This window comes from Brienomyrus brachyistius, chromosome 2 (genome assembly GCF_023856365.1).
Source record: "Brienomyrus brachyistius isolate T26 chromosome 2, BBRACH_0.4, whole genome shotgun sequence".
Taxonomy (NCBI): domain Eukaryota; kingdom Metazoa; phylum Chordata; class Actinopteri; order Osteoglossiformes; family Mormyridae; genus Brienomyrus; species Brienomyrus brachyistius.
In genome coordinates, this window is record NC_064534.1 from 11715542 (window position 1) to 11741978 (window position 26437).

Consider the following 26437-nt stretch of genomic DNA (forward strand, 5'->3'; position numbering starts at 1 on the left):
GTGACTGACACAAACTGTGTTGACTGCACCACCCATGCATATTTTCAAAAGAAAAGTAAAGAAAAAAAAAAGAGTAGATTTTTTTTAAGGAGTCAATGCAATATGTAATGCCAGTGGAAGTTTCCAGTCAGAGCCACAACTCCATAGCTCTGCCTCGATCTGCTCCGATTAAATACCCAAGTACATAATTCATACCTGCCCAAGCTGTAAGCACTATCTGTAAAAAAAATCTGCAAACCCATTTTCCTTTTAAGGAGGGAAGCAAAAAAAAAGAAGACGACCTTTTGCCTGCGTTACGCTCTGAGCAACGGTCCTCATTGTTTCCTTTGTAACAAGACAAGTTAGTGTAAAATGGATACACAAACACACACACATACATATAGTGCTCACAGAAAGACCTGAGATGCTTGCTTAATACTGTAACAAACAAACGTATTGGTTTCATAACAAAAGTCCATTGACAAGCAATGTTTAACATGTCTTTTGCACAGACAATTTCATTTCATTGTTTTTTTTTATTGACTGACTCTGTTCTTGCCATTTTGCTATTAATAGCAGTTGTAGTCAACGGCTTCCAAAGGGATACTGCAGAAATGTTTGGCATTTTATGTTATTGCAAAGGTGTTATTAATTAAAAAAGCACCCAATGAGCCTGCTAGTTAATGAACTTTTTATTCAGAACAGCTCTTTTAGAACCATAATTTGTGTTTCAGTTAATTAGTACTGTACTTGAAATGAATGTTCTTAAAATTACCCATTGTTTTTTAATGTGGTATATATTTTTTGCAAACAGAACTTTGTTATCAAAAATGTTTGTGCTGAATCAAGCAAGTGGCCCCAGACTTTCTTTAAACATTGTTTTTCTGCATGTATAATACATTATGTGAAAAAAAAAAAATCACCAATACATATGTATGAATTACATCCTAAATGTACATACACATAGGACGGACATCTGCAAAAGGCTTGTCTCCTTTCCTTATCGCAGCTTTATTGGTTTGATCTAGGGGCTTTGCATGTGGAAGGAGGTAAGTCCTCATATTACATTACAGAAGGCATGTCAAAGGCAGAAGTTTAAAGACTGCTGTTGTAATACTGGGAATAAAAAACCCGGGGATAGCGCATCCACGATTGCACAACAGCACTTACTAAGATTGCAGCAAGTTCGTAAGGTAATCCTTCCCGCTCAGATTCCCCTTCGTCATCACTTTCCTTTCTCTTTGGCGGTGTCAGGCCGCTGTGAGCGCGGTCACCTGTCGCGCCATTGATTTCCCCAAATCCAATTTCCCACCTTCAGTCTCAATGAACAGCAGAACCGCCCCTGGTCTGTGGGGAGGCCTATCTGATCTCAGATTAGCAGTTTGGCTGCATGTCAACAGAGACAATGACAAGCAGACTGGTCTGAAACCAGCGTCCGGCATTCAGCATTGAAAGGCCATTGTGTAAATCACAAGCCTTGGCTCCTTGCAGCCAGGTAGCGAAGCAGTCAACAGAGGCCTTGTTCCTTCTCTCTGAGGATCCTCGCGGTTTTCATCTATGTAAACAATACTTGTACTATTTGGATGAGGTACCTCAGGCTGGAAGCAGGAAGAGTTGTTAGGGAGGAAGTCTTAAGAAAAAAGTCTAAGTATAATTGTGCCTATGCTTGGACAGATTGGGCAAAACCAGCCACTCAGGACCCAATTGTAGATCAAGCAGAACAGAATAACAGAACAGAACAGCTTTGTTTCTTAGCGCAAAGACCATTATTGGGGTGAAATATTGAGAAAAAACTGAAGAAGTGCCCTTTAAATAAGAAAACCTGTCACAATCAACAGGCACATGCAAACAGAACATTTTACATAAGAATTATATCGAGCTTCAGTCATTTAATGTAGTAATTCCTAAAACTGATAAACATGCTAAAGATCCGGGATATTGTTTAATTGTTGCAAAAAGTCATTTCTACAGTGTATAAACTGATATGATAGAGTTCTATTCATCTGTACTTATTATGCAACAGATTGTTATTTATTGTTTTATTTGAAAAAGACTAGATTAGTCTCTGAATAATGATTTCTGTTATTTTTAATTATTTGTGATTTTTCTTTTTTGGTTTTGTACCTTAACAGGAACCATGACGAGACAGAAATTGTCATTAAAAGGTTTCAGGTTTTAATTTAAATTCTGCATGTTGTATTTCATTACCTCATTTAATACAAATAGCATCACTATGCATCACTTAAAGTTACCATATGAATTCCTTTAATAATTTTAATTTGTGAATTTATGGGTGAAAACATAATTTAAAAAAATCTGGTATCTGGACGTTTTACCTGCAAGCACATTTGAAAGTTCAGCAGAATTCTTTTCCCACTCATTTCTTTTGAGAAATGTCATTAAGACACTTCTTTTGGTCAGGCCGTGTTCATCTTTTGACTTTGAAGAACATTATTAGTATAACCAGATTCAATTTACGAATATAGCATACTGATCGTTTCTCATCACCATAAAGCACAACAGAGAACCTAATTATGTTTGAACCTAGATAGATGGCCGCATGTTTTTCTCTGGTAGCATCAACCCAGCATTTCAAAAATCCATCTTTTCTGTGGTAAATTCCTTGCTGTGATTCGTATGGTCCAGCTTTTGTCCAGTGTATGACAAGATCAGACTGTGTTATGTCTACTTATTTAAAGTCGGTTTAATAGTGATCCAATCATAGGTTCATAAAATGAAAGATACTCCATTTGTGCTTGGTACGTTATACGGAAGTAGAGATAAAATATAGATTGTTAGTAATTGTTTATTGTTTATAAAAATAAATGCAGCCATATGTAAATATATGTCTTACCCAGGTTCAGCTCTGCGATATGACAGGAGTCGAAGGATTGATGTGGTTGATCATGCTTGGGAAGGTGAGACCGCTTTATGGTTATGTATGTGAGCATGGATGAGTCGATGCAATGACCTCCACTGGCAAAATGTGGAATGAGCGCCTCTTTAAATGGGGGATAAGGCTCCCAAAGAAGCATGGAGATGAGAGACTCAAAAGCTAACAGTGCTAAAGCTATGCATTTGTCATTTCCTGTACGAAATCGTCGTTCATTTTTTGTTTGTTCTCATTTGCGTTAGTAATATGGAGATGGCAGATGCTTCAAATACATTATCACCACACATTCATAACTGAATTATTCATCTAATAGGATTGCAAAGAACAACAAGCTTCTTTTTTATATATGGGATAATAATGTGTATACATGCATGGACATAAATTACTGTGTTATTATATCAGAGCGGCTCAATGAGCACAGAAGATATGCTTGCACTTCCCTATCTGTGTTTCTCTAGCATGCAGTGACCTCTTCCCCGTCAAACGACATACCCACATCCTTTGAGCCTAATGTCTAATCAGTTTTAAAGCTTCTGGGATTTAAAAAAATAAACTTTCGAGCACATCTATATATCACTGGCACGGGCGCAAGAAGTGAGCGATGATTCCCTCTTGACCTTGGAGAAGAGCAAATACGATGCTGAAGACTGAATGCCATGAAGAACAAGACAAAGCAAGTATCTCGTAAGATGCACAGAATTATAACGTGCACTGTAGCCAGGTACTGCTGGGAACTTACCTTTAACACATGAACCTGTCGGGGAAAATTCCTTCAAACACTGAAATCCCCAGTATTAATAGAACATGAAGAGCTGGGGTGGCATTTTGCCACAGCTAGACGGACCCAAGCAGCCCAATGGAAACCCATTCAGGAGCCATGGAAGCAGTGATTCACTAAGCAGAGCATTTGACTTGGCAGCTGGTCACATCGCCTTGCGTCAGCGGCTGGCCTGAGTGCACTTGCTTTTCCTCACACTTTTTGCATCAAACCTTACCTCTTTGGTATTCACCATCAGCCAGAAGACAAATCACAATGGCTCCACATGTCTCAGGCATCAGTATCATCAACATCCATCCATCCACAGGGCACACTCACACACCGACAGGAAATTTGGTAACTCCAATCAACGCCAATATTCTTTTTATGGACTGCGGGGGGAAAACGGAGTGCCCAGAAGAACCCCCACAACGACATGGGGAGAACAAGCAAACTCCACACATGGAACACTGGCAGATACTCAAACCCAGGTCATAGAGGTGTGAGGCAGCAGTGCGAACCACTGCACCACCCCCTAGCAACAACAATAAAATCAAAGTTGTCATTATCCATCCTCACGATTAACTTCAAGTTATAACTATCACAAATAACAAAACATTACAAATATTACAATACAAACAAATCAGGATATAATCAGGAAATACATCAAATATTCCTGTATATAATCAAGAAATATTCCTTGCTTTGTTCATCTAATTAACTTGTTAACTCACTGCAGATATGTTGTTTACGAAAATTAATAAAAGCGTATGAAAGCGGGCATCACGGCAAGAAAAAAGTTGAGTGAGGCATTGCTTTGGGGTACAAACACTAGTCACATTATGTACCCAGTTACTCAGTGGATGTGTCATTGGTGAACCCCAGGCACTAATGAGAAGTTGGTAGACAGTCAACAAACCAGCTCAAGAGGAATGAACTGCAGGAAAAAACACATCTGCTATGATTACACATTCCCCCCCCCCCTCCCAAAAAAATATATATAAAAGATCAACTAGCATATTTAATTTATGAGTCTACTCATACTTACATAGTATTTGCAGACCAACGCTTCATGGTTTGTAACTGAAATAGACAAATAAACAAAAAAGAAAAGATGAAAATGTTAAGAAGACATTTAACTGAAATAAAACATTACTTAAATTTAAAATTGATGTATGCGATGCCTGATATCGCGAGTAGGGCGTTATCAAAAAGCTGGACAGGACTTGCGCTAAAAATTCAACGAACACATAACATTCCGTGTCATTTGCATGCAAGATCAATTCTCTCTTTTTTGTTAGATGTATGGATTATGCTGGCTTACTCATAATGATTCAACTCTTCTTTCCATTTGTGTTTCATTTCATTTTTAAGTATTAAAGGGCTTGGTTTACAGTCACTAATATTATGTATTTTGTACAGTAAAATAATGTAAAGTAGTTTTTAGGCCCTATCCTCCTTTGTGATATCATTTTCATTCCTCCAAATGTATTTGTTAAAAGAAAACGAGAAGTAACACCATTTAAGTACATGTGTCAACAATGAATTCAATTGAGATTTTGGTGCAAAAGGATATACTGTCTACTTATCCCAAAACCCTTCATCTAAGATGTATGGCGCTGATCTAAACATTCCGGAAATACAAAGTGACAAGGGTAACAGTTAAAAAAAAACCGTAGTGCCGTGTTTTGTGGTCAGGAAGACAGATGACTTCATTCAATCTCCCATAAGAACTTTGGCTGCTGCCATATATTTCTGTGACAGAATTGAAACTGGCTACAAGTCACAGTTTGCCTGACATAGTGTAAAATCACAGCTCGGGTAACATAATTTTTGAAAAGGTTGTCAGTAATGCTTAAGTCGAATCGTCATTATCACATATGGCATATAAGGAAACATCACAGGGAAATTGCAGTAAAAATGCATTTATTTTAAATTAGTCTAAGAAGTCTTTTAGATATATTTTCTTGCAAATATGTTTTTAAAATATTCCAAGGATTACGGGGAAGAATAAATGCATCCTTTGAGTGCAGGAATGATACCTTTACGTAATTCTACTTACATTTAAAAAATCACTGTACACCCCTGAACTAAATAGTTTTCAAACAAACTGATATAGATTAGATGATAGATTGTTGGCTTTGCAGGATCTCCAAGGTTTCCTAACACAGCGGAAAGACATGCAGTTCTGGCATTTGTAGACTGGTGTCCCAGGTAGGGTGCAGCTTGTGCTCATGTCACATCTCTGTTGCTGGAGAGCCAGTATGTGCCTTTTGCAAAACGCCAGTGCTTCCTCCCAACCCACTACTGCTTAGCTACTTTACTTTCTACTGTTTTTATCACCTTCTGGTTTCTTTGGTTCCCCCAATTACTATTTATTCAAAACCTTAAAACCTCAGACCAATGACGTTCAAGATTAAATGAACATCTTTCTCCCCAACTGTGACAAAATGTCAGAATATCCATCATGACATTTTACTATAACATGCTGAACATATTAAAAATATTTTGGCAGCTGGTTCAGGGCTTCTTCTTATAAGCAATACAGTATTGCTTGAATTTGACCTACACACACAGAATAAAGAACTTCAATTAAAGCCTTTTATACAGTAAGCAGGTAGGTAAGATGAATCTACTGTTTGCCATAGTAATTTCTGCTGTCTGGGTGGAGTTTAGAACAAAGCTGTTATATTCTGTAAATAGCCTGTGAAACTGATACTGCAAACAGGCACAAATATAAAATACATGGATTTTTCATGTCTTCTGCTCTCTTCAAATGTTTTCTCCAGACACAGTCAGGCAGAAGACGACATTTTTTTTTTTTTTTTTTTGAGTGCACCTACTTTTAAGGGAAGGAAAAGTTGTTTTTGTTCAAGTTATTCTATCACGAGAAAAAAAAAAAAAAAATCTGATCCTCAAAATCCTGCAGAACATGACGCGCTACAATGATACAGTCTGTGTGCTTCCTCAAAGCTCGCTCACTGCACCCGGTGCCAAGCAGCAGAGTGTGGAGTGACTTTTAATGTTTTTAAATAGTATCATGAACACGGTCTGTCCTGGAAAGTTTAACAAAAACAAATAAAGGGGGAGGAGGGTATTGAAGAAGAAAAGAGGAGGAGATGGGAAGAGCAGAACTTGAAAATAGATCTGATCTGGAAACATGCCGATATTTCTTTTTCTGTGCACTGACAAAGGTCTGAATATCAGGAGAGGAAGCACAGACACCCAATGCCCAGGCACTACAGTCACCCTGCACCGTCGCAGAGAGTTTCCCATAAAGACAAAAGGTCCAGCAGCCCATTCTGCAGGCCTCAACACAAAGCCAACTTAAAAACCGACACCTTTTCCTTCAGGCTCTGACAAAACACTTTTGTTTGCATGGTTAGAAACATGTTGCAATCCGCACATTTCCACAATAGAAACCAAATACAGTACAAGGCAAGGATTCGGCGGAGAGAGCCATTTTACCATATCCGTTAATCCGTTTATCAGATAGAAGCTTGGTGTTTGTTTTTTTTTTCTTGCTCCTTCCTGTTATAGCATTCAGTGTTGTGGGTCTCGTGACCACAGTATTAAATCTCCTGGCGATATCTGAATTAAGGACCCTTTCCATTGCAGCAAGGCTCAGAATGGCTTGCGTTAGATTACTGACTACTTCTGTGCAGGCTCGCATTTGAGCCATGTAGCCCATGTGAGACAGAAGAGATCTGGGAGCTAAAAATGCGTGAACATCCTGTCAGTCCGTACACGACAACGAAAACCTTACATAAATAAGTTACGTAATAACACTCACCAGACAATTATCCAGAACAAAACTGGCAGCAACTGTGAAATTCCCTAGTGACATCATTCAAATAATGATTCATGTCAATCCATGGAACAAAGCAACAAGTTTTACATTACCACTTTTAACTGTATGCAGTATTCCGTGTTCGAATCACTTTGTTCCCTAAGTCTAAGTCATGCATAAAATAATCAGAAATGTAATCTTCCATTGTTATCTTTCAGAGACGCCAAAATCCTGCAAAATTTTATACATTATAAAAGAATGATACATCTTTTCATATTACATTGGCCAAAATACAGCAAATTCAGCAATACTTGCAAAAAAGTGGAACTATGCAACTTACTTTAGCCGATTTCTAATAACTGATTACTGGACTTAACACAGAATATTGACACTTGAAATGTAACACACATGTTTTAATAAAAAGCACAAGGGCAGTGCGGAGGTTCAGTAAGTAGCACTCTAACTTCACGCTGCATTGCATCCTGTGGTAAATAGAATCAATTTAGACAATTTCCTCCGGGATAATAAAACTATCCTGATTCTAAATCATTGTCTCTAAAGTGCACATTGTGTGTGGACTGGCATCCCCTGCCTGATGCCCAGTGCGTCACAAGGCTCCAGGCTCAACTGCAATGCCATTTCGGATTAGCGGTTATGGAAGGTGTCTATTTCCCTATTCTGTACATGACCAGCAGCCATATAGTACCACTTCAGGAACTTATGGAGAAAAAAAAATCACTGGGCTTGGTCAATACTGAAGAATATTCTCATACAATACAGATCTAGCCCTGTGGCATGTATATTTGAGGACAGCATGATAAGGTTTGTCATTGAAGGGTAGGAAGGGAGGATGATGTCAACTTGTAAAAACTTGAGGAAAAAAAGATTTGTAGTTAACGTCAGTCTCCTTGTCTCACTGGTATCCTGAACACAGGACACATTCACTGCAGCTTTTGCCAGCATCTGATTCACTTTTCGGTTCAGACTGACTTAAACTACTCAGGTGTATGTAGTTTTTAAAAAGTACATAGTAAATATAACAAACACTATGACCATTTGACCATTTCCCAACTCCCGTCAAACTAACCGCCCTAACGTGCCCTACATTTGACCAAACGAATGGATGGCCAGTTACTGTGAAAAGCTGCCTTTGTGATGTTACAGCATATGAATTACATAGCACAAGATGTTAATACAGAATTTAAACAAATGAAAACAAACTATAGAAAGAAAAGCCTATATAAAGTAAATGTAAGACAACTGGGAAAGAAACTCTTCAAGTATCCAAGTGCTTTGAGGGTTGCAGGTCAGAATGCAGTTCTAGCGGTTTGTTCAAAGGCAGAGAGCCCCAGTTGATTTTCTCTCTTGGTGCAAAGACATCAGTTCAATTTGAAGACAGTTCTCCGTAGTGCGTCCTATTTACAGTATGTAGAAGCGGTTATAGGAAATGAACAGGTGGACGCATGCATAAAAATGTCCCATCTAGGGCAAAAAGATGTATATAAATTTGTGACATGAAATCTGGCAAAACAGAAATTGAAAGCTGTAAATGTGCAAAACTACAATGATACGTGTCAGTCAGTTATATTCAACGGCTGGTGGTTGGGAGACATGAAAATGGACACAGCTGCCCCTTAATTAACCACAGTTGTCTCTGTCCTTCAAAAGTTAATTTTGCTTATGTGATGAGCAAAACTTTTCAGCGAATAAAGGCAAAGCAAGTTAAAGAGTATTACCACCCTTCAAAGCAAAATCTTTAATGGCATATTAAATTATTAATAACATCTAGAAAAAGAAACAATTATTATTTTGCTTTGGAATTTCCGACAATACTTTACTTGGGGAAGAGCTAGTTAGCAATTTCACGAACCGGAATTGCACATGCACCGTCCGAGCAAACGGGAATAATTAAATGCCTACTGCATCAAAAATACTGTGTACTAAAACGGCTTGACTTCTAAACAGTTCAACAATATTAGCCATCCAAATTAAAAATTACCTGTTTATGGTTGGTTGTTGTTAAATTGAAATTAACAGTCTGCCAACAGCAAGCAAAAGCATTTGAGTTAGCAGGGATACGGAGCGTGAAAATGCAAAAATAACGAGTGGGAGTCAGTGTGTGTGCTCCTCAGCTACCCGCTTCACTAATTGGTTATCTGCAGCTTGAGAACATGCTTTAAAATTGATGAGCCATCACCTTAATCACAGGATTATCAGAATCAGTGAATTAAGGAGTGCCAGTTAGAGTGGATTTGGAACACAGCAGTGCTGAACATGTATGGGTCCTCAAACAAAATTTCAAAGTTACAGTACTTCAGGAGCCTAGCAGCTTCCCAACTTTGGGGCCGGGGGCTCAGTGCTGTCAGAGGGGCAAACCATGTGGTGTCTCACCCACAGGCTGTCAGAGAAGCCCCCTCTGGGCCAATGTGGCCCCGGGGAGTGGCAGGACAGGCTGGGAAGCTGGCATCCCTTCTGTGACACACACACACAGCATGCAAGGGAGAGCCATCCTTGCTCTCGTTCTTCTAGAAAACAGACGTAATAATTCTCAAACTGCCTCTTAAGTCTCTAATCCAACCGTCTGTCACAAACCACAATACAGAAAACTCTCCAAAGAGCTTTATTCATTCCATGTGCAGCTTAGATTAAAATAATATAAAACTCAGAATGTTCCTAATGCATCAGAAGCATATTGAAGGCCACCTATAGGAAGAGCTTCAGCAGCGAACTCCACCTCTCCAACCAGTCCAACCAGTCCAACCCCACCACAGTCAGTGTGTTAGCTAGTCTGGTGCTTCAGCTGCCCCCCCTCCGTGGCTTTGCAGACGTGGAGCGTTGCGGCAGCAGACAGAAGCAGGAAGATAAGGAAGCTGACTGGGAATCCCAGCCAGTCCACCACGCATCCCGCCAGGGCGCTGAAGGTCAACTTCCCCAGCACCTCCAGTGTTGCCAGGAAGCTGTAGTGAGTGGCCTGGAAATTAGAAGGAAGAATCAGGAAGTTACACACACACACACACAAACGTGTCATGTGGCATCCATCTTTGATATCGCTATTCAAAGAAGGGCGGGAGGAACAACAAGGGGGGGAAAGGTGTTATTAGGAATCTATTAGTAAACTAAGGATGTGGAAAAGTATGAAAAATGTGGACTATATACATCTTGCTTAGGGGTGTGTATGTCCCTCACCGATGTGATACATATCTCAATACATTGCCAACGATCCGATACGTTAAAGGTATATACAGTATGAAGCAACTACTAATGGGATACGTTATGACTCACCTCTATTGTGATGCAGTGCGACCTGACATGATTCGATTCAACATAATGTAATCCAATATGGTATGATGCAATGCAAAATGTGATGCTATTCAACTCAATGTGGTACAGATCTTCTTGAATTCATCTGGTTCTTCTTACGCAGACAGCAAATCAGAAAAAAAGTTTTTTTTTTTTTTAAATTTTTACTTCTACATTTGTGTTTCAAGTACTGCAAATCATTAAGCATTATATATTAATAAATCGGATTTTATTGATGCAAAGATGTTAGAAACAATGCATCCCGAATTCATCCCAAATTGTTTCTTGTGTACACTTTTTTTTTTTTTTTTTAAATCAGGGAAATGGCATTGTGAACTTACACCAGTACACTGAAGGGAATCCGTGAATACCATCCCTAATCATTTAAGATACCCCATTTAAGATGCCAACCACTTTTCCAGTACAGGGTCATTTGCATGAAGGCGTCTGCTTAATAATCTCACAAGCTTAAAGAAAAATGTGCAAGAAACGGAAGCTAAAAACTAATTGGAAATGGGGAAATAAGGGATAAAGACAAAAACAAAAGAAACAAAATGGACAGAACCAAGCTAAAGACACTTCAAAGAGGTCGGCCTGATTTGTTTGGTTATTTGTTGGAATTCGCCCGATCTCCAGCTCTACAGAGAGGGAAAAGAATCAAATGCAACTGGTCCAAAGACAGCGTGTGAAGCCTACAAGGCCTCTAAAGAAACAAGCTTTGAAAAGCCATAACTGATTATCCAGCTGAGAGCTGGCGAAACATGATGAGAGGAGAGAAGTCTGTCTGGGCACAACTTTGAATTAAACCTCTTGAATGATAAGACAAACCATTTGAAAACAAGTTCTCATGCGTGGGGACATCTGGAAACCCATTAGTGGGAATCAGAGGGCAGGTTGTCAGCAGTTATAGCTGCGAGGAAAGAGGGAGCTTACAAAGAAAGTCAGGGAAAGCGTTAGTGGAGGTATGAATTAGAACTGTTTCATAATCTTGTACGGCTGCCCTAGATGTTGTGGCAAAGCTCCCATAACAATCCAGGAGCTGTCACGACACAAAGGAAAGAACAAGACACCTAAGAACTATCACAAGCACGATCGATTATGCTGAACATGGATAGAGACAGCCGGCCAGTCCGAAAGTTCAGCGTGCAGAGCTAGTGTGACATTTCACAAGGAATGACGCGCTGCAACATAGTTGGATTGAGACTATTTACAAACACACAAATCTGGAAATATATAAAAAGAGAGCAGCCGCTCTGTATACTGTTTCAACTGTCAGAGTCCAGTCCTGTTTGTATGAGTACACTGGCTAATTTAAAGTATTTAGTAGGACCCTTACTGAACGTGCCACAGAGTATTGGCTTACTACCACTGGGCACAACCTGTGAAATATTTTGTTAAATGCATCTGCGTTATGATTAAACTGTAGTTTATCCTGGCAATCATTGCTCCCTCCCCGCCATTAAAACGTGCAAAAAAAGCACATGGAGTGTTCTCCGCCATCTTTAACTTAAAACACTTCTAAAAGTCACTGACTGAAGGCTTTTGAATACTACTTCAGAATATCTAAATTGCTACTGTGCTATTTCAGCAAGGCAGGGACTTACCAGACGGCCCAGCAAAGCTATTGCTCAAGTGATCTCCTGTAAGATCTCGCTGTGAAGAAGCTCTGAATTGAGAACGCGATATAAAATTCAACTCATACCAAGAACACCGAACTGACTTATTAATCACAGGAACAGACTGAAAGCTTCAGTTAATCCCAGAAATAAATTCAGTTTAAAATGCTTGAGGGATCGAACCTATCCCCCACCTGGCGTGCTCTGGTTTACAGGGGTGTTAGGCATCTATCCCACATCCACTACCCTCTCTATTAGGGGGGTGTTCCTTAGCCAACTGCACAGCGTCTGCGTCCCAGTTTCACAGCCATACCTGTATGCTTTCTTCTGCTTTCTGGGTGCAGTTCATCATGGTGGTGAACGTGAGAGTAGTGATGAGTCCACCCAGAAAATGCTGAATGCACAAACTCAGTATGGCAGCACCTAAGAGAGGAAGAGACACACTCAGTTGCTACAAGACAAAATCAAAATTAGAGAGCTTTGTTAATTTATGTTGAGAGAAAAAAAAACACCTTACATTGATGGCAGGGAGGGAAAAGGTTTTAGGTCAGGGTTCTTCAATTCCAGTCCTGGAGGGCCAGAATCCAGCACAGTTTGCAGATTTCCCTGCTCAAACAAATCTTACTCAGCTAATTACCAGAATTAGTAGGCGTGTCTGAGAAGGAAAATCTGCAAACTGTGTTGCGCACTGGCCCTCTAGGACAGGAACTGGCAAACCCTGCTTCAGGTTCAGGGAGATGCGAGCCCTGAAGCTACAGACTTTCCTTCACTAGTTTCATATTATCCAAGAAAATATGCTGAATATGGAAATCTTAACATTGTTCAAAACATCCAAATGCTAAAATTTTCATATTTTAATCTGGTTAGGAATTTACAACCTTGAATTAACCTTGTCAAAACAGAGGGATGTTCTGAATTTTAAGGTTTCAATCAGGTGGAGTGTAACAAGATACTCCAGTAGTGTGATATTAGAGGAACAATCTCATTAATGCAGGGGCTTGGGGGGGGGGGGCTTGCAGTAACTATCTGGGACTCAGCAACAGTTTGTTAAAAAGACTCCAGTCACGGCAGCTGAATATGCTTAAACTGGCCAGCAGATGTGCTGAAACAAGCAGCACCCAGATCATGGCCATCTCGGCGCTCAGCGAATCACAGAGGGTAAACGAACACACTTCTGATTTCTGTCGGCCAGGGTCAGAAAGCTGCGTGTTCCCATTTTAAAATCCTTACCCAGCGCTTCAGCAAGCTTTTAGACTAGTTTTCTTTGGCAGGTGAGGCAACCTTAATGGCAAGTGAAAATAGGGAACAAAGGCAACGAAAGCAAGGATCCACGGCTGGGAGAAGAAGCCGGGAAGAAAGCAGAGGGCCGCAAATGAGAGCCGTCTCGTCCTATTCAGCCAAACATGTATTCCCTCTAAAGCGCCACTGCCTTTGACTTTCAGCGTTGCCTGAATAATTCAGCACCGATGTTTAGTTTTGCCTAACAAGACTTCTCCATTACTTATCCAGAAATGAGCTATATGGAACCCGTCTGATCTGAGGCTGGATGCCTCATATAATATTTAAATAGCAGAAGAAACCACGGGCCCCTTTGTTCTTGGGCGCGTGTGCGTCGGGCTAGAGCAGTGACGGCACCCGCACACGCACCCCCACGATAAGAGAGAGCCGGAAAGGCTTCAGGGAGGTGTGGAAACAAAGTCAAACAACTCAGCGTCAATCCTTTTCATAAAATAAACATTCAAAGCACCAATAAGTGAACGGAGCTCTCTTTCAGTTAACGGCAACTACCGCGGTGCCGGAGACACACGGCAGGGGAAGGTGGGGGGGGGGGGGTGAGGGGGGGGCGGGTTCAAAGAGACTAACGAGAGCGTTGCATGGAAATCGAAAAAACTAATTTCTACAAGATGTAGCAGAACTTTCAGAACAAATTTAACACCCGCTGCTTTAATGCGATCTTCCCTGGCTGAGAGCGCATTTTAGAAAGTGCCTTAAGTAAGCGGGAATGTAATGCGGGTGGCATGCGGCACTGCCTATAGGCTAACGCTCTGAATTCACACGTTCCCACATGCTTAAAAGTGATGGGGGAGTGGCTGACAAACAGGCTTTCCTGTGCGAGGGAGGGAAGTATCACAACATATCTCCACCTTGCAGGCACTAACACCAGGATAATGAGATTACATATTTTATTTCAATATATATTTCTGCTGTTCTAACTACTGTCTTATGCACCAGTTGTTGGGAAAATGGTACTACAGTCCTTATTCAGTGAATGCAGAAGTGATCTGAAGAAGAATATATAATTAAGACAAGGCCTGGAAATGTGAGAACTATTGATACAGGCATATTTTATTTTCACTAATCTTCCTTCCACAGCTTGTCACTTAGAGTAAAACAGATGCCTGGGGGGGGGGGGGGGGCAGAGAAGAGAACACAACATCTAGAATCATCTACAGAGATAAAGGTGGGATTTTGTGTCATTACTCTGGACCAATCCGAAGTACAAGCGAGAGACATCTATGCAAATTGCAGCCACTGACTACACAGCTATGAAAGTGGTTATTGTGGGAAGTTTTAAAGGGGTTTAAAAAAAAACAAAACAATTCACCTATTTTTTTTTTATTCTTCGTGAGTGGCTCAGCACTGACGTAACCACTCCCAGGTACGGAGAAATGCAGAGGTCCTGCCTTACCTTTCATCAGGGAAGCTTGGCTGTAGAGGAGTAACAGGATGGTCTGGAAGGCCATGCTATACATTCTCAGCATGAAGGCACTCCTCATCAGGTAGCCGATGCTGTGGAGAAAAACAGGCCCACCACGGGTCACACGATCCGATTCAGAGGGTGCGTACATCACAGAGCAAGACCAGGGGGCTTTAGCCTCCTTTACACCCATGCTGCTACCTTCCCCTTTAAAGAAAAACCCCACTTTAGCTAGACCCCCCACTCAAAGGCTGCCTCCTAATGAGCCCGAAGTCAGGCCCCCTTAACAAAAACCCATACGTGAGCTCTCCCGGCAATCACCGCTGGTCTAATTGATTCCTCGCAAGTAGCTAAAGCAGCAAATCCCCCGGTGTGTTGAGTTTGCAAGTAATCAATATCCCAACAAGACCCACCATGACAGGCTGATTGAGCTCGGGGGCAATTAGTGACCATCAGACACCACGTTCACAGTCAGTCAGTCGTTATCTGCCCCGGCGCTCGATTTACCCCAGTGACAATCAAATGCCAGCTGGACGCTGTCAGTCACAGGAGGGAGTGGAAAGATGCCACTCGGGGAAAAAAAAAAAAAAAAAAAAGTTTGTGTTGCGGATTAATAGCTACCCGGGTTTCACAACTGAATACTTAAACTTACACAAAAGCAAAATAAAGAAATAAATGACTGAGCTACTCTTTCCGTACACTCCTACCCATGCATTAAGATCATCCGATATAGACTTACTCGCTGTACCTAAGCACAGGTTATCAACTATGGGTCGCAGAGCATTTAGTGTAACAGCTCCTAAACTTAGTAACATACCAAAGTATGCCAAGAAAACATCCCCCACAGCATTACACCATCACCAGCCTGAATTGATGATAAAAGGCAGGATGGATCCATGCTTTCATGTTGTTTACACAAAATTATATCCCTACAATATAAATGTTGCAAAAGAAATCAAGATTCATCTGACCAGGCAACATTTTTCCAATATTCCATTGTCCACTTTTAGTGAACCCGTGGCCATTACAGCCTCAATTTCAAGTTCTTAGCTGACTGGTATGGTCTTCTACTGCTGCAGCCCATCTCCTTCAAGGTTTGATGTATTGTGTGTTCAGAGATGCTCTTCTGCATACCTAGCTTGAAATGAGTGCCTGTTTGAGTTACTGTTGGCCTTCTATCAACTTGAACCAGTCTGGCCATTCGTTTCTTTGACGTCTACCATCAACAAGGCAAATTAGACGAAGGAGAACTGTCACTCACTGGATGTTCTTTCTTTTTCGGCCAATTCTCTGTAAACCCTAAAGATGGTTGTGCGTGAAAATACCAGTATCTCAGCAATTTCTGAAATACTCATACCAGCCAACAACAATGCCACGTTCAAAGTTACGTAAATCACCTTTCCTCCCCATTATGGTGTTTGATGTGAACATTAAGCGAGGCTCCTGACCAGTATTAGCATAATTTTATACATTGTGCTGCTGATATACATTTACCTAACCAGACCCCCCCCACCCCATCTTCACCTATTCATATTTCCCTCTGGCTAACAAATGAAGTGATATTCATATACAAACCCTCGCTGACGTATCACATGTACTTCGTCTAGATAAGATCGATGCTATAGAGTTACAGATGCTGCGATCTGTTTGGGGGGGGCGGTGGAGGGACAGTTTTTGGCTGGTTTCAGATTGGGCAGTATAACTGTCCAAATTAGCTTTTAGCAGGCTGAAACTGAAGCAAATGAGGGAATGAATAGGAAATTCTATCTCACGGACAAGGAAGTTGGGCTGAATGAACATGCTATCAGGTAGAAGCACCAGTGAGTGTGAAATTCTGCATTCCACAACTCAGCAAAATATGACTAGTGAAGTTATTTTCAAAGTACATTTTTTAAGTCACCAAAGGACCTGAACGGTTAGCAGCCTGTATTTGTCCAAACTAAATAAAAAGGTGGATAAAAAAATCTGAACAAGACTCACAGCTGTTTCTCAGAGGTTCTAGATGCTACATGATAAATGCCGTAAAGCTAACTGTTTAGTGATGGTGGCTTTGTCTGGTGTAATGCAGTCCAAACTGCAGGCAGCATGTAAGTATATCAGCATTTTTAGGCAGGTAACAGCCAAGGCAGTATGTATAGCATTATGGCTGTCTTATTACCCAATTTAAACAGAAAGAAACTCAGTATTAAAAGCAGTATTAAAGTGATACCGGCAACTTCGGATAAAAAAAAAAAAAAAAAAAGAATCAGAGTTCAACATTACAATAAATTTTAAAAAAAAGTTGAAGTTTCCTTTTCATAGGTACAAAGAGCCTTTTCCCTCAAATTGTGCACTCAGAAAAAAGTTGATATAGATTTTTCCTCTTGCGAGTGTATTTGAGAATCCCCGTTCCTACAAGAGTTCTGTATAAAAGCAAACTGGTCCCAAAGACGCTTTTTTTTTCCTACAGCTCAGCGTGTGAAAGAAATCAATACTTTCGCCCTTACACCTTGCACAACAAGATTTTCAGCTCTGAGAGAGGTTTGTGTTTACTTTAATTTGAAAAGCTGTCCCAGAGGGACTTTTACTTTGCTGTGGCTGTGGACTCTGGTGTTGTGTTTGGGGCGGGGGTGGGGGGTCTGGTCTGTGGCTCTTTCTATTGACGGTCCCACAACAGGCTGAATCTGAAGCGCTATTCTATTTGCGAGGCTACTTATCACCACTGCAACACATGCAGCTTCAGAGGTATAGAGATGCAATGCAGTCACACAGATCTAATTAACTGAAATTAGAGCCACAGGGATGGGAGGTGAACTGAATACCTTTCGCCTCTCGACAGTCCTGTTAGGGACTACTATCATTGGGGCCTTTGACAAAGCGAATGCTTTCCTCCAGCCCTGTCACCCACACTCAACGGCCACTCGTCTAACTCAGGCTATTGCGTTCACATTAAATTACGACATCCAGCACAAAGTGCTGTTAGAAACACATGAGCTGTGCTAATGAATATAGGCGCACGCACACACACACACACACACACACACACACACACACACACACACACACACACACACGGGGTACAACCACAAGCACTCCATGGATTACACTGACAGCAAAACCCTGGCTTATATGAGCCAATATGGTGATGCAGCCTTTACACACTTACCCATTACTGTAAGGTTTACGTACAGCTATTCTGGGAGATATTAGGGGTGTAAAATCGCAGGCTTAAGTCTTAAGCCACAGGATTTTCTCATGACAATTAAAGCATCTCATTACACAGTAGTACAATATATGACTGCATGTGACAAAAAAAACGTGAAACGTAAATGACTTGAAACTTAATAATGATAGAATGCAGAATTTCTACGAGAAATTACACCAAACATCAGGAAAACGCAGTCATACTATAGTATGATCTGCTTTGGAATAAAGAAAGAAAAAAAAAAATTTACTTTTTATTCAAGACTAATGTATCAGGGGACCCATGTACAGCATGAACACAGTAGACTATGATGCTCTTGTATAGCTCAAATGTTTATTGCACTGATGATGTGATAAATAATTGTTAATAAAGAACTTCAGAAGCTTTATTTTAAAGTTACACTGCCATATTATAGAAGCAAACTTAACTGAAAAGAACAAAAGTAAGAGCTGAATTTAAGGATAGGATGGGGTAGACAGGTAATGTGGAGGAACTAAGTTTGGACTGAATGAGGAAACCCAAACATATTGGGAACTCAACCCACACACAGTAGGAGAGGAATTCAAACTGCCATCCCAGGAGGTGTGAGGCAAATGTGTTACCCACTGAGCCACCTCAGATGGTTACTAATGCCATTTTATTATATACTCCCGGATGATCAAACTGATGACCATCAAAGAAAAAAAGAGTGACCTAGAGGCGTAGGTGAGCACTACCTGTGCCGCGCGATAAGTATCCCGGCAGCAGAGGAGCCGCAAACGGAGAAACCCATGGCCACCATTCCGTTCCAGATGCCCAGCTCCCGGGCACTCATGTGATGGTCCAGAAGGAAGAGGGGAAACATGGTCACAGCACCTTGCTCACCTGCAAGGAGAAGGCACACAGGACCTATCAGTCATTCAGCCCAATGCAACTTCCACTCATCCATCATCCAACCTCCTATTCATTTAAGGCTTGCAGTAAGTCTGGAGTCTATCCAAGGCAGCAGATGGTATAAAGTAGGGGTACACCCTGGAAGGGATACAGCCTACCACAATACACATAGATGCAAAGATAAAAATCAGATGTACTATGAGCGATTTATAAAAGCCAATTAGCAAAACTGCCTGTGTTTTATGGCTGGGAAGCAGCAGATACAGACCCAAATGATCACTTGAAACATCACTGCTTGATTCAACAACTTCAATGCATTCCTTGAAAATTTCCCCAAGTTTCTAAGGGGTCAGTGTTAGACTACTGCCTACTACTGCTTATTATAATTAAATTCGCTGCATTTATTAAGTGACACAGGAAGATAATTAAACTATGTATTGCCAGTTATTCCACCATTACCCAGCAATCAACGTAAAAACACTGCTGCAATAATACGGCAAAAAAATCTGTTCATAACTGTACGTGATCCTGAAACCTTTGAGCTCTCAGAAAAAGCTATTTGGGAAAGCATGGGAAATATGTATTTAATTTATATTAATAGAAGACTTAGATGCCTTACTTATACGTATACATAAAATACACAGAATAATGCAAAATTGCATCATTATGGTATACTGATGTAACGCAAGGGAATTATTTTTTTTGTTCAATTACAGATTTGAAAACTGAACAAAATATTCTTGCCAACTTCTGTCAAATTCCCTCCACTGCAAGAATGTGGTCATGTGACAGTGCCGTTTCTGCATTTCTGCTTACACATGGACAAATAATAAATAATGAAAATATCTAATTACAAAAAAAGTTTAGAAACAGTGCATGAAACAGTCAAACTCAGCTCAAAACTGTAGGATTGGCAGAGTGATGGCACACTTGTGCTGTCACAAATCTACTGTTCATTGTTTTCACCACATGAACTTTGAAATATTTAGAAGGGTTATAATTATTTATGGAAACTACCTTCAGAAAGCGCAACTAAAGATCTTCCCGCCGTCTGAGCGACAGCTTAGAGACCCCTGCCGGAACACGACAAGACACAGACTGTCCCGGAAAGCTTCACTTGTACAAAAAGACAAAAATCAAGATGACACATCAGACTGCTTTGTTTTTGACAAAGTCTGAAAAACCCCAAACCAACCTTCTCAGCACGACAACAGCAGAGGAGGAGCACATATTAAAGTCGATCCAGGATGTAACGAAAAGTACCGCGACCTTCGCCACACTCATTAACTCTTCTCACCCCAACTGCCTCGGTGGTACGCGGATGGATCTGTGCTTGATACAGAAAGAGCGCAGCGGAGACGTTTTTCATACTGAAGGACTGTGCGTATTCACAAAGATTAAAAACCACTTACAGAGTTCCTTCTTATGTGTGAAAGCTAACCAAATCCACTTAACTGTGATGAACTGATAGTTTGATGATGATATATATATATATATATGAAGGCCTACTTTGTGAAAGACTAATCCTGATGTCAAAATGCATCCTATTGTAGTGTGAAAGAAGCATGGGGTGTGTGCACAGAAAATGCGATTCACCAGATCTGAGACCTTCGTTAAAATTAACAGTAAGAAGAGATGTCTAGCTAAGCAATACTTCAGAATATTTTTTTCCACTTAAAAAAAAAAAAAAAAATTATCTGTTGTTATTTTACTTATTCCTTATGTTTTCTGGATCACTCAATACAACACATCTCTCTATATAACACATTTGACATTTCTGTTTCTTAGAACAGCATAGCTTAAAAGCAAATACTTCAAAAGTAAAAAAGCAAAAATCAGGAAATGTGCACAAAATATTGGAAAATTGTGTGTTTCATTTGGTGAATCTGAGCTACTCGGACAAAACAGTAGAAATTAGTATAGATCCTAAGTAAAATACCGTAAACCTTCAGTTATATCTGCATTCAAAGGATTGTGGACAATTAGGCAGCCAGTGACAATTTTTTTTTCTTCATTAGTTTAATACCCATCTAAAATCTCTTAATTCTGGGTTTTATACTATAAAAACATACCTCTAAAACCAACATAAAACACTGTGATGTGTCACACTCACCCAAGATTTAAGCATCACCTCACATCAAAACGCAATTAATGAACATCCTTGCTGGAACAAAAATCAGCATGTGCAGTGGTTGTGGCCCCAGGACCAGCATTATCAAACCGTGCCTTGTGGCCCCAGTCCCAAGCAGTTTGTGGAGGTGGAGAGTCAGTAGCCTAGGCATGGGAGGCAGAACTAAGGCTCGTTTGCTACTTTAGTCTTTAAACCCGTTTTCTACACAAAATAATGGCATTTATTTGATTCCACAGGGGGGCATTCTGGAGAGGAAAACAAGAGGAAACAGACAGAGGAGAGAGGGCAGAGTAATGGAGGCCTGGGAGGGTCACAGGGCAGGAGGGGCAAAGATTTTAAACCATAGATACACCTGTTAGATGAAACAATAAATAAGAGACTGAAATTTGCTATATTTTTCAAATATTATATGCAGCAAAGTAACAACGTATTTTTGCACAAAACGTAATACAACCAATAGTACATGTAGCATATGTTAGTTGTACTTTGTCATATACGCTGGTGTTTAAACTGGATGAAAGCACTGAATTTCATGCACAATGGGAGGTAACAGAAGACACAACTGCCAAAATAACATTCACAGCATGCATATTGGGCACATTTTTAAAAGTGAAACCAGACTGCCTTAAAACAAATGCCTATCCACATTCTTTCAAGATATATTGAATGTCCTGTCTTACTGCATTATAGTATTAAAGTTTCAGTTATTTTTCATTAGGCACTTAGAACACTATGTACCTTCTCTGAACAGTTGTTGTAAATCCAAGACCCCAAATATAGATGGTATATACTGCCAAATATGGCAAATAAATTTATGTGCAAAACCAACTACATATGCGTCTCTGATTCTTTGACAGAATTATGTTTTTAAACTTCGCACTGTGATCTCATCTGCTTAACAGATTAATGGCTTCACATGCAGTTTCTGATTAGGCCACCAAAAACGAGGCTGACATACTGTATCCTAACTGCTGGTCAGACAAGCTGAAGACAGTGGAATATTACAACAGAATATGCTGAACGGATAAAACACACATCTATCCATGCACCCGTCTATAACTGCTAATCCAGGAAAGGTTCAGGAAAAGACTGTAGCCACAGAAATACAGGGCAGAGGAGAGGTGTCACCAGCTACAAGTGCTTATTAACATTATTTATAATTATAGCCACACAGACATATATAAAGCTGGACAAGGAGGTTACACGCACCATGTGCAACGGTCATGCTACCTGACGGCTATCTGCAGCTCTGAGATGCCCACAGAAGCCCCCGGGTGTCTCTCATCTGCCAGCATGAGCCCCATACAGCAGGAGGCACACATGCCGCCATGTGGCACTTATTAATTAATTCATTCCCTTGGTTTCCCCATGGTTCTCTTCATTCCCTCTAGAAAATATTTGCTTCCAATCCCCATGGGGGGGGGGGGGGCACAAACGCCTTCATTCCAAACCCTCCCACAGCCCATCCACCTGGACCCTTCTCAGGAAAAAGTTCCTCCTGCCCATCGTGCTCCTGCATGTTGCCTCAGACAACCCAGGCCAGGCATCACGGCACTCGCTTCAGCCTCCAATCATGTGGGGGGGGGGAGGGGAGGTCAGCGGCATGGGTGTCCCAGATCGTTTAATACATATGTCAACTTGCTGGGTATTTTAATTAAACTCAAGCATCAGATCTGTGACAATGGCAGGGGCAAGTGGGAGCAATAAGCTGTTTGGCTATTTAAAAAAAAACCCTATGCTATTGGTCCAATCCAACTAGGCGATCTGTAAAATCACAACCACTGCCACTGCCTTACCCAAAGCTTGGAGTATCCAATGCATCAACCAAAGTCAAGCTTCAGTGTGGACTACATTATACATTTGTAACAAGTCCATGTAATCAGCAGATTACAGATTTATAATTCAAAATATTCAGATATGATTGATGCTGATGAACCATTAGGAACCTCTGGACAGATTGGAAATGTCTGCTATTTGAAATGTCGCGTCTAGTTCTGTCAGTGTCTGTGGTTCATCCGATTACACACAATAACGCTACTGTAGAAACCTGCACTTGTGTACTGTCATCTCTACAAACGCAGCAGACACAAAGAAACTGTAATCCTTACATAATCCCCTTCTGCTGCCAACCAGAAAATGTTAATATTAATTCAAGTATTCACTACGATCTGCTATTAGTTTATACAACGCAGATTATCAACAGCTGTTCACACAGACTCAGATGATTTTTTTTTTTAAAGGATTGAGAAATAACGTCCCTTTGAAACAAGTGAAAGTACGAGTCAACTGACCCAGAGTAGCAAATTCAGAACTGGTAGACCATGGCCTTTAGTTTTCATTCAGGCAACTTACTCTGTGTAAGGAAAAACTGAGGCATGGCAACAGCTACACCTTGTGGTGAAAATGAGAATTAAAAAGTCTGGAAGCTATGCTGTGGAACAAACCATGAGTTATTGTTCAAATTACACTTCCACACTTTACATGTCATGGCAATTAAAATGGCAAAATGCAACAAGTTCATAGACTTACCTAGTTTGTAAATGAGGACATAAATGACAGTCCACAGGGTGCCAGGCACAGTCATCAGTTCCTTCCATACGTTCCAGGGGTTGAGTCCTCCAGCTGGACACCTCTTCTCATCACTTGGGTTCATTTGATATTTGTTCAGAAATGGAGTCCTCACAATGTACAAGACGACCGCGCAGTACATGCAGCTAAGCACCAGGAAAATGGCACTCCAGCCCACGACATCCATGACAGCCAGCAAACCCCCGCCGGCCAGCACAGAACCCATCTTGTAGCCCACGACTTGCACCATGTTGCCGTAACCCACCTCCTCCTGTCGCTGGAGGAGCTGCACCGCCACGCCGTCAACAGCGATGTCCTGCACGGACGCCAGAAAGTTCATGGCCAGCAGCACCATTATGACCATAGGAAAGTGGCTGTCTGGAGACAGGGCAGAGCTGGCCAGACACACCAAGGCCAGTCCCAACATACTACCCATCAGCCACCTCTTCTTAGTGCCCACCTGGTCAACGAGGGGCGCCCACAGTACTTTGAGTATCCATGGGAAGTAAAGAGCTTTAGTTAGGCTGATTCTGGTTAAAGAAAGGCCAGAAGATCTTAGGTAGATAGGCAGAAGTGAGGACTGCAAGCCATGCGGCAGACCCTGGACGAAGTACAGGAGCCATAAGAAGAGGAGTTTGAAGTTCATGGTGTTTGAGACGAGCACCAAATCTCATGTCGCTTTGGGAAAGAGAAACGGATAAATCAATTATAAAAATTACATAAGTAACACAAATATTGCCGCATACTATGAAAAGGTTGTATTACTTCAATACAGTCATGCGAGTGGTTTTCCATACAGTCACGGAAGTAGCTGTCACAGTGTGTGTCACGGTTTAAGGCTGCGTTCAACGCACCTGCAAATAGGTCTACTTACCGCATGGAGTTTTATTTCTAACCATCAGCCCTGGCTACTTTCTAAAAACCACGAAACATGCGTCCTTCACTAAGCCAAAATAAACATTAATTTCATTATAATCTTTGTATTAAACTACCTAAACGCATAAATTAATGTTACATAAACGACGACTTTAAATTTGCGTTGTTATGGAAAACGATAGGACCTGTCATGTCTAGATAAGGAAACAAGTTTAACTTAAAATAATATCGTTAGGTTTGTATTAACTATTCATTAGCTTACTAGTAGCGTTTATATACAGTATCTTCTTTGCCGTAGTGCAGTCACGCCTAGCTGTCACGTAGCTTGTACGCATTTATGTCTTAAAAAACGTTTGATTTATGGATTATTCACATACCCAATGGTTCAGTTTCGGTCTAAAAATGGACACAGTAATTTTTAAACTACAAGCTAAGTAGTTAAGGTACTCACACGCTCGTTTTTGACAGAGCCTCCCCGCCTTGCAGGCTACACATTGGACTCACTTCTGTGTTTTGAATACGTACTTCCTGTATGACTCGCCGACGACGGTTTTAAAGGGAAGCAGTCAGTGCCGCGCCGCGCGCCGGCGAAAAGCTGCTTTCTGCAGCGCCGTTACGGCGCTCGCGGTCCGCTGTGGCGTTACAGTAAATACGCCGAAATACAGTGCACGTTCGAACAATCCATCGGTTCAAGGGGACGGTTTAAGTATGAATTTCAAGTTTCATTCTATTTCTTCTGTGTATGTTAACAGAAAAAATGTGCTGGACGAGAGGGTAAACAGGAAAAGAAGTCTCTCGACATTCAAGTTAAATTTCCCCATAAGAAATGATATCATTTTAATTAATCCGTCCCAAACCCCCAAAATTCACCCAATATAAAACATTTTAAGTGCCAATTTAAAAAAAATATATCTGTAACTAATAATAAAACAAGTGTATTTAATTTGAATAACTGAATACGTGTACCACTTTCCCACTTAGTGATGTTTCTTTTTCATTTCTATCGTAGACATTACGACATTAAGGGTTTTCAGCGGTAACTTTCTTTGGTGCCATTATGGATGGATGTTATTAAAGATAAAAAAAATCAATAAAAACGCTTAGAAAACAGACTGAACCAAAGTCGCGAGGGAAGTGATACTTTGTATGACTTTAGAATTTTTGTTTGAGCTTCGAACTGGATTTTTCTTGGTTTTGTGTTCGAGTTTCAAGTTCTTTAAACATCAAACCGTTCTAAGTTCGTATGTCAAATGTACTTCGTACCCATGATATGACGACTAGTTCATGTCATGTACTGCATGGACCCGGTGGGGTGACCTGAGTGCTGCACATTAATCATGATCTCAATATTACCCAAAATAATCACGAATATCACTTTTACCACAATCAAGCAGTCAAAATATTTGACTCTGTACAGCTTTCCGTTATTGTCCAAAGTTCTTCTGTGGGACCAATTTGTGGCTGAATGGGTAAGGGCTCTCTGTGATTGGAAGGTCGACTGTTGAAATCCCATGGTTGGCTGAGTGATTTCACTGTCAAGCCCTTGAACAAGGCCCTTAACCCCAAATTGCTCCAGTGACTAACTATGTTTTTTAAATGGTATTTCACTTTAGATAAAAGCATCTGATAAGTAAGTGTATTGAAGCAACTTCCAATATAGCTGCACTACAGCAGGGATGGAGTTCTTTGAGTGATGTGCCTGGTTTGGTGTCACAAATAATTAGCATTAAGGCTAAAGAGTGGTCTTTCATTTTAAAATGTCAGTTTTCACA

General features: G+C 40.7%; 1 protein-coding gene across 2 annotated transcripts; it reads right to left on the reverse strand.

Moving 5' to 3' along the window:
• Window positions 1-10023: 10023 nt before the first annotated feature.
• mfsd3 (major facilitator superfamily domain containing 3) lies at window positions 10024-25214 on the reverse strand. Of its 2 annotated transcripts, XM_048979710.1 has the most exons (7): window positions 25117-25189; window positions 24664-24732; window positions 23751-24467; window positions 18934-19081; window positions 15025-15125; window positions 12649-12758; window positions 10024-10390 (listed from the first exon to the last, which is right to left on the reverse strand). In XM_048979710.1, exons 3-7 carry the CDS (start codon window positions 24433-24435, stop codon window positions 10199-10201), a joined length of 1236 nt encoding a protein of 411 aa, XP_048835667.1. In that variant the 5' UTR covers window positions 24436-24467; window positions 24664-24732; window positions 25117-25189; the 3' UTR covers window positions 10024-10198. The 2 variants fall into 2 exon arrangements, with proteins under 2 accessions (XP_048835667.1, XP_048835659.1); XM_048979702.1 differs by lacking the exon at window positions 24664-24732 and having other exon boundaries at window positions 25117-25214.
• Between the last annotated feature and the right edge of the window lie 1223 nt (window positions 25215-26437).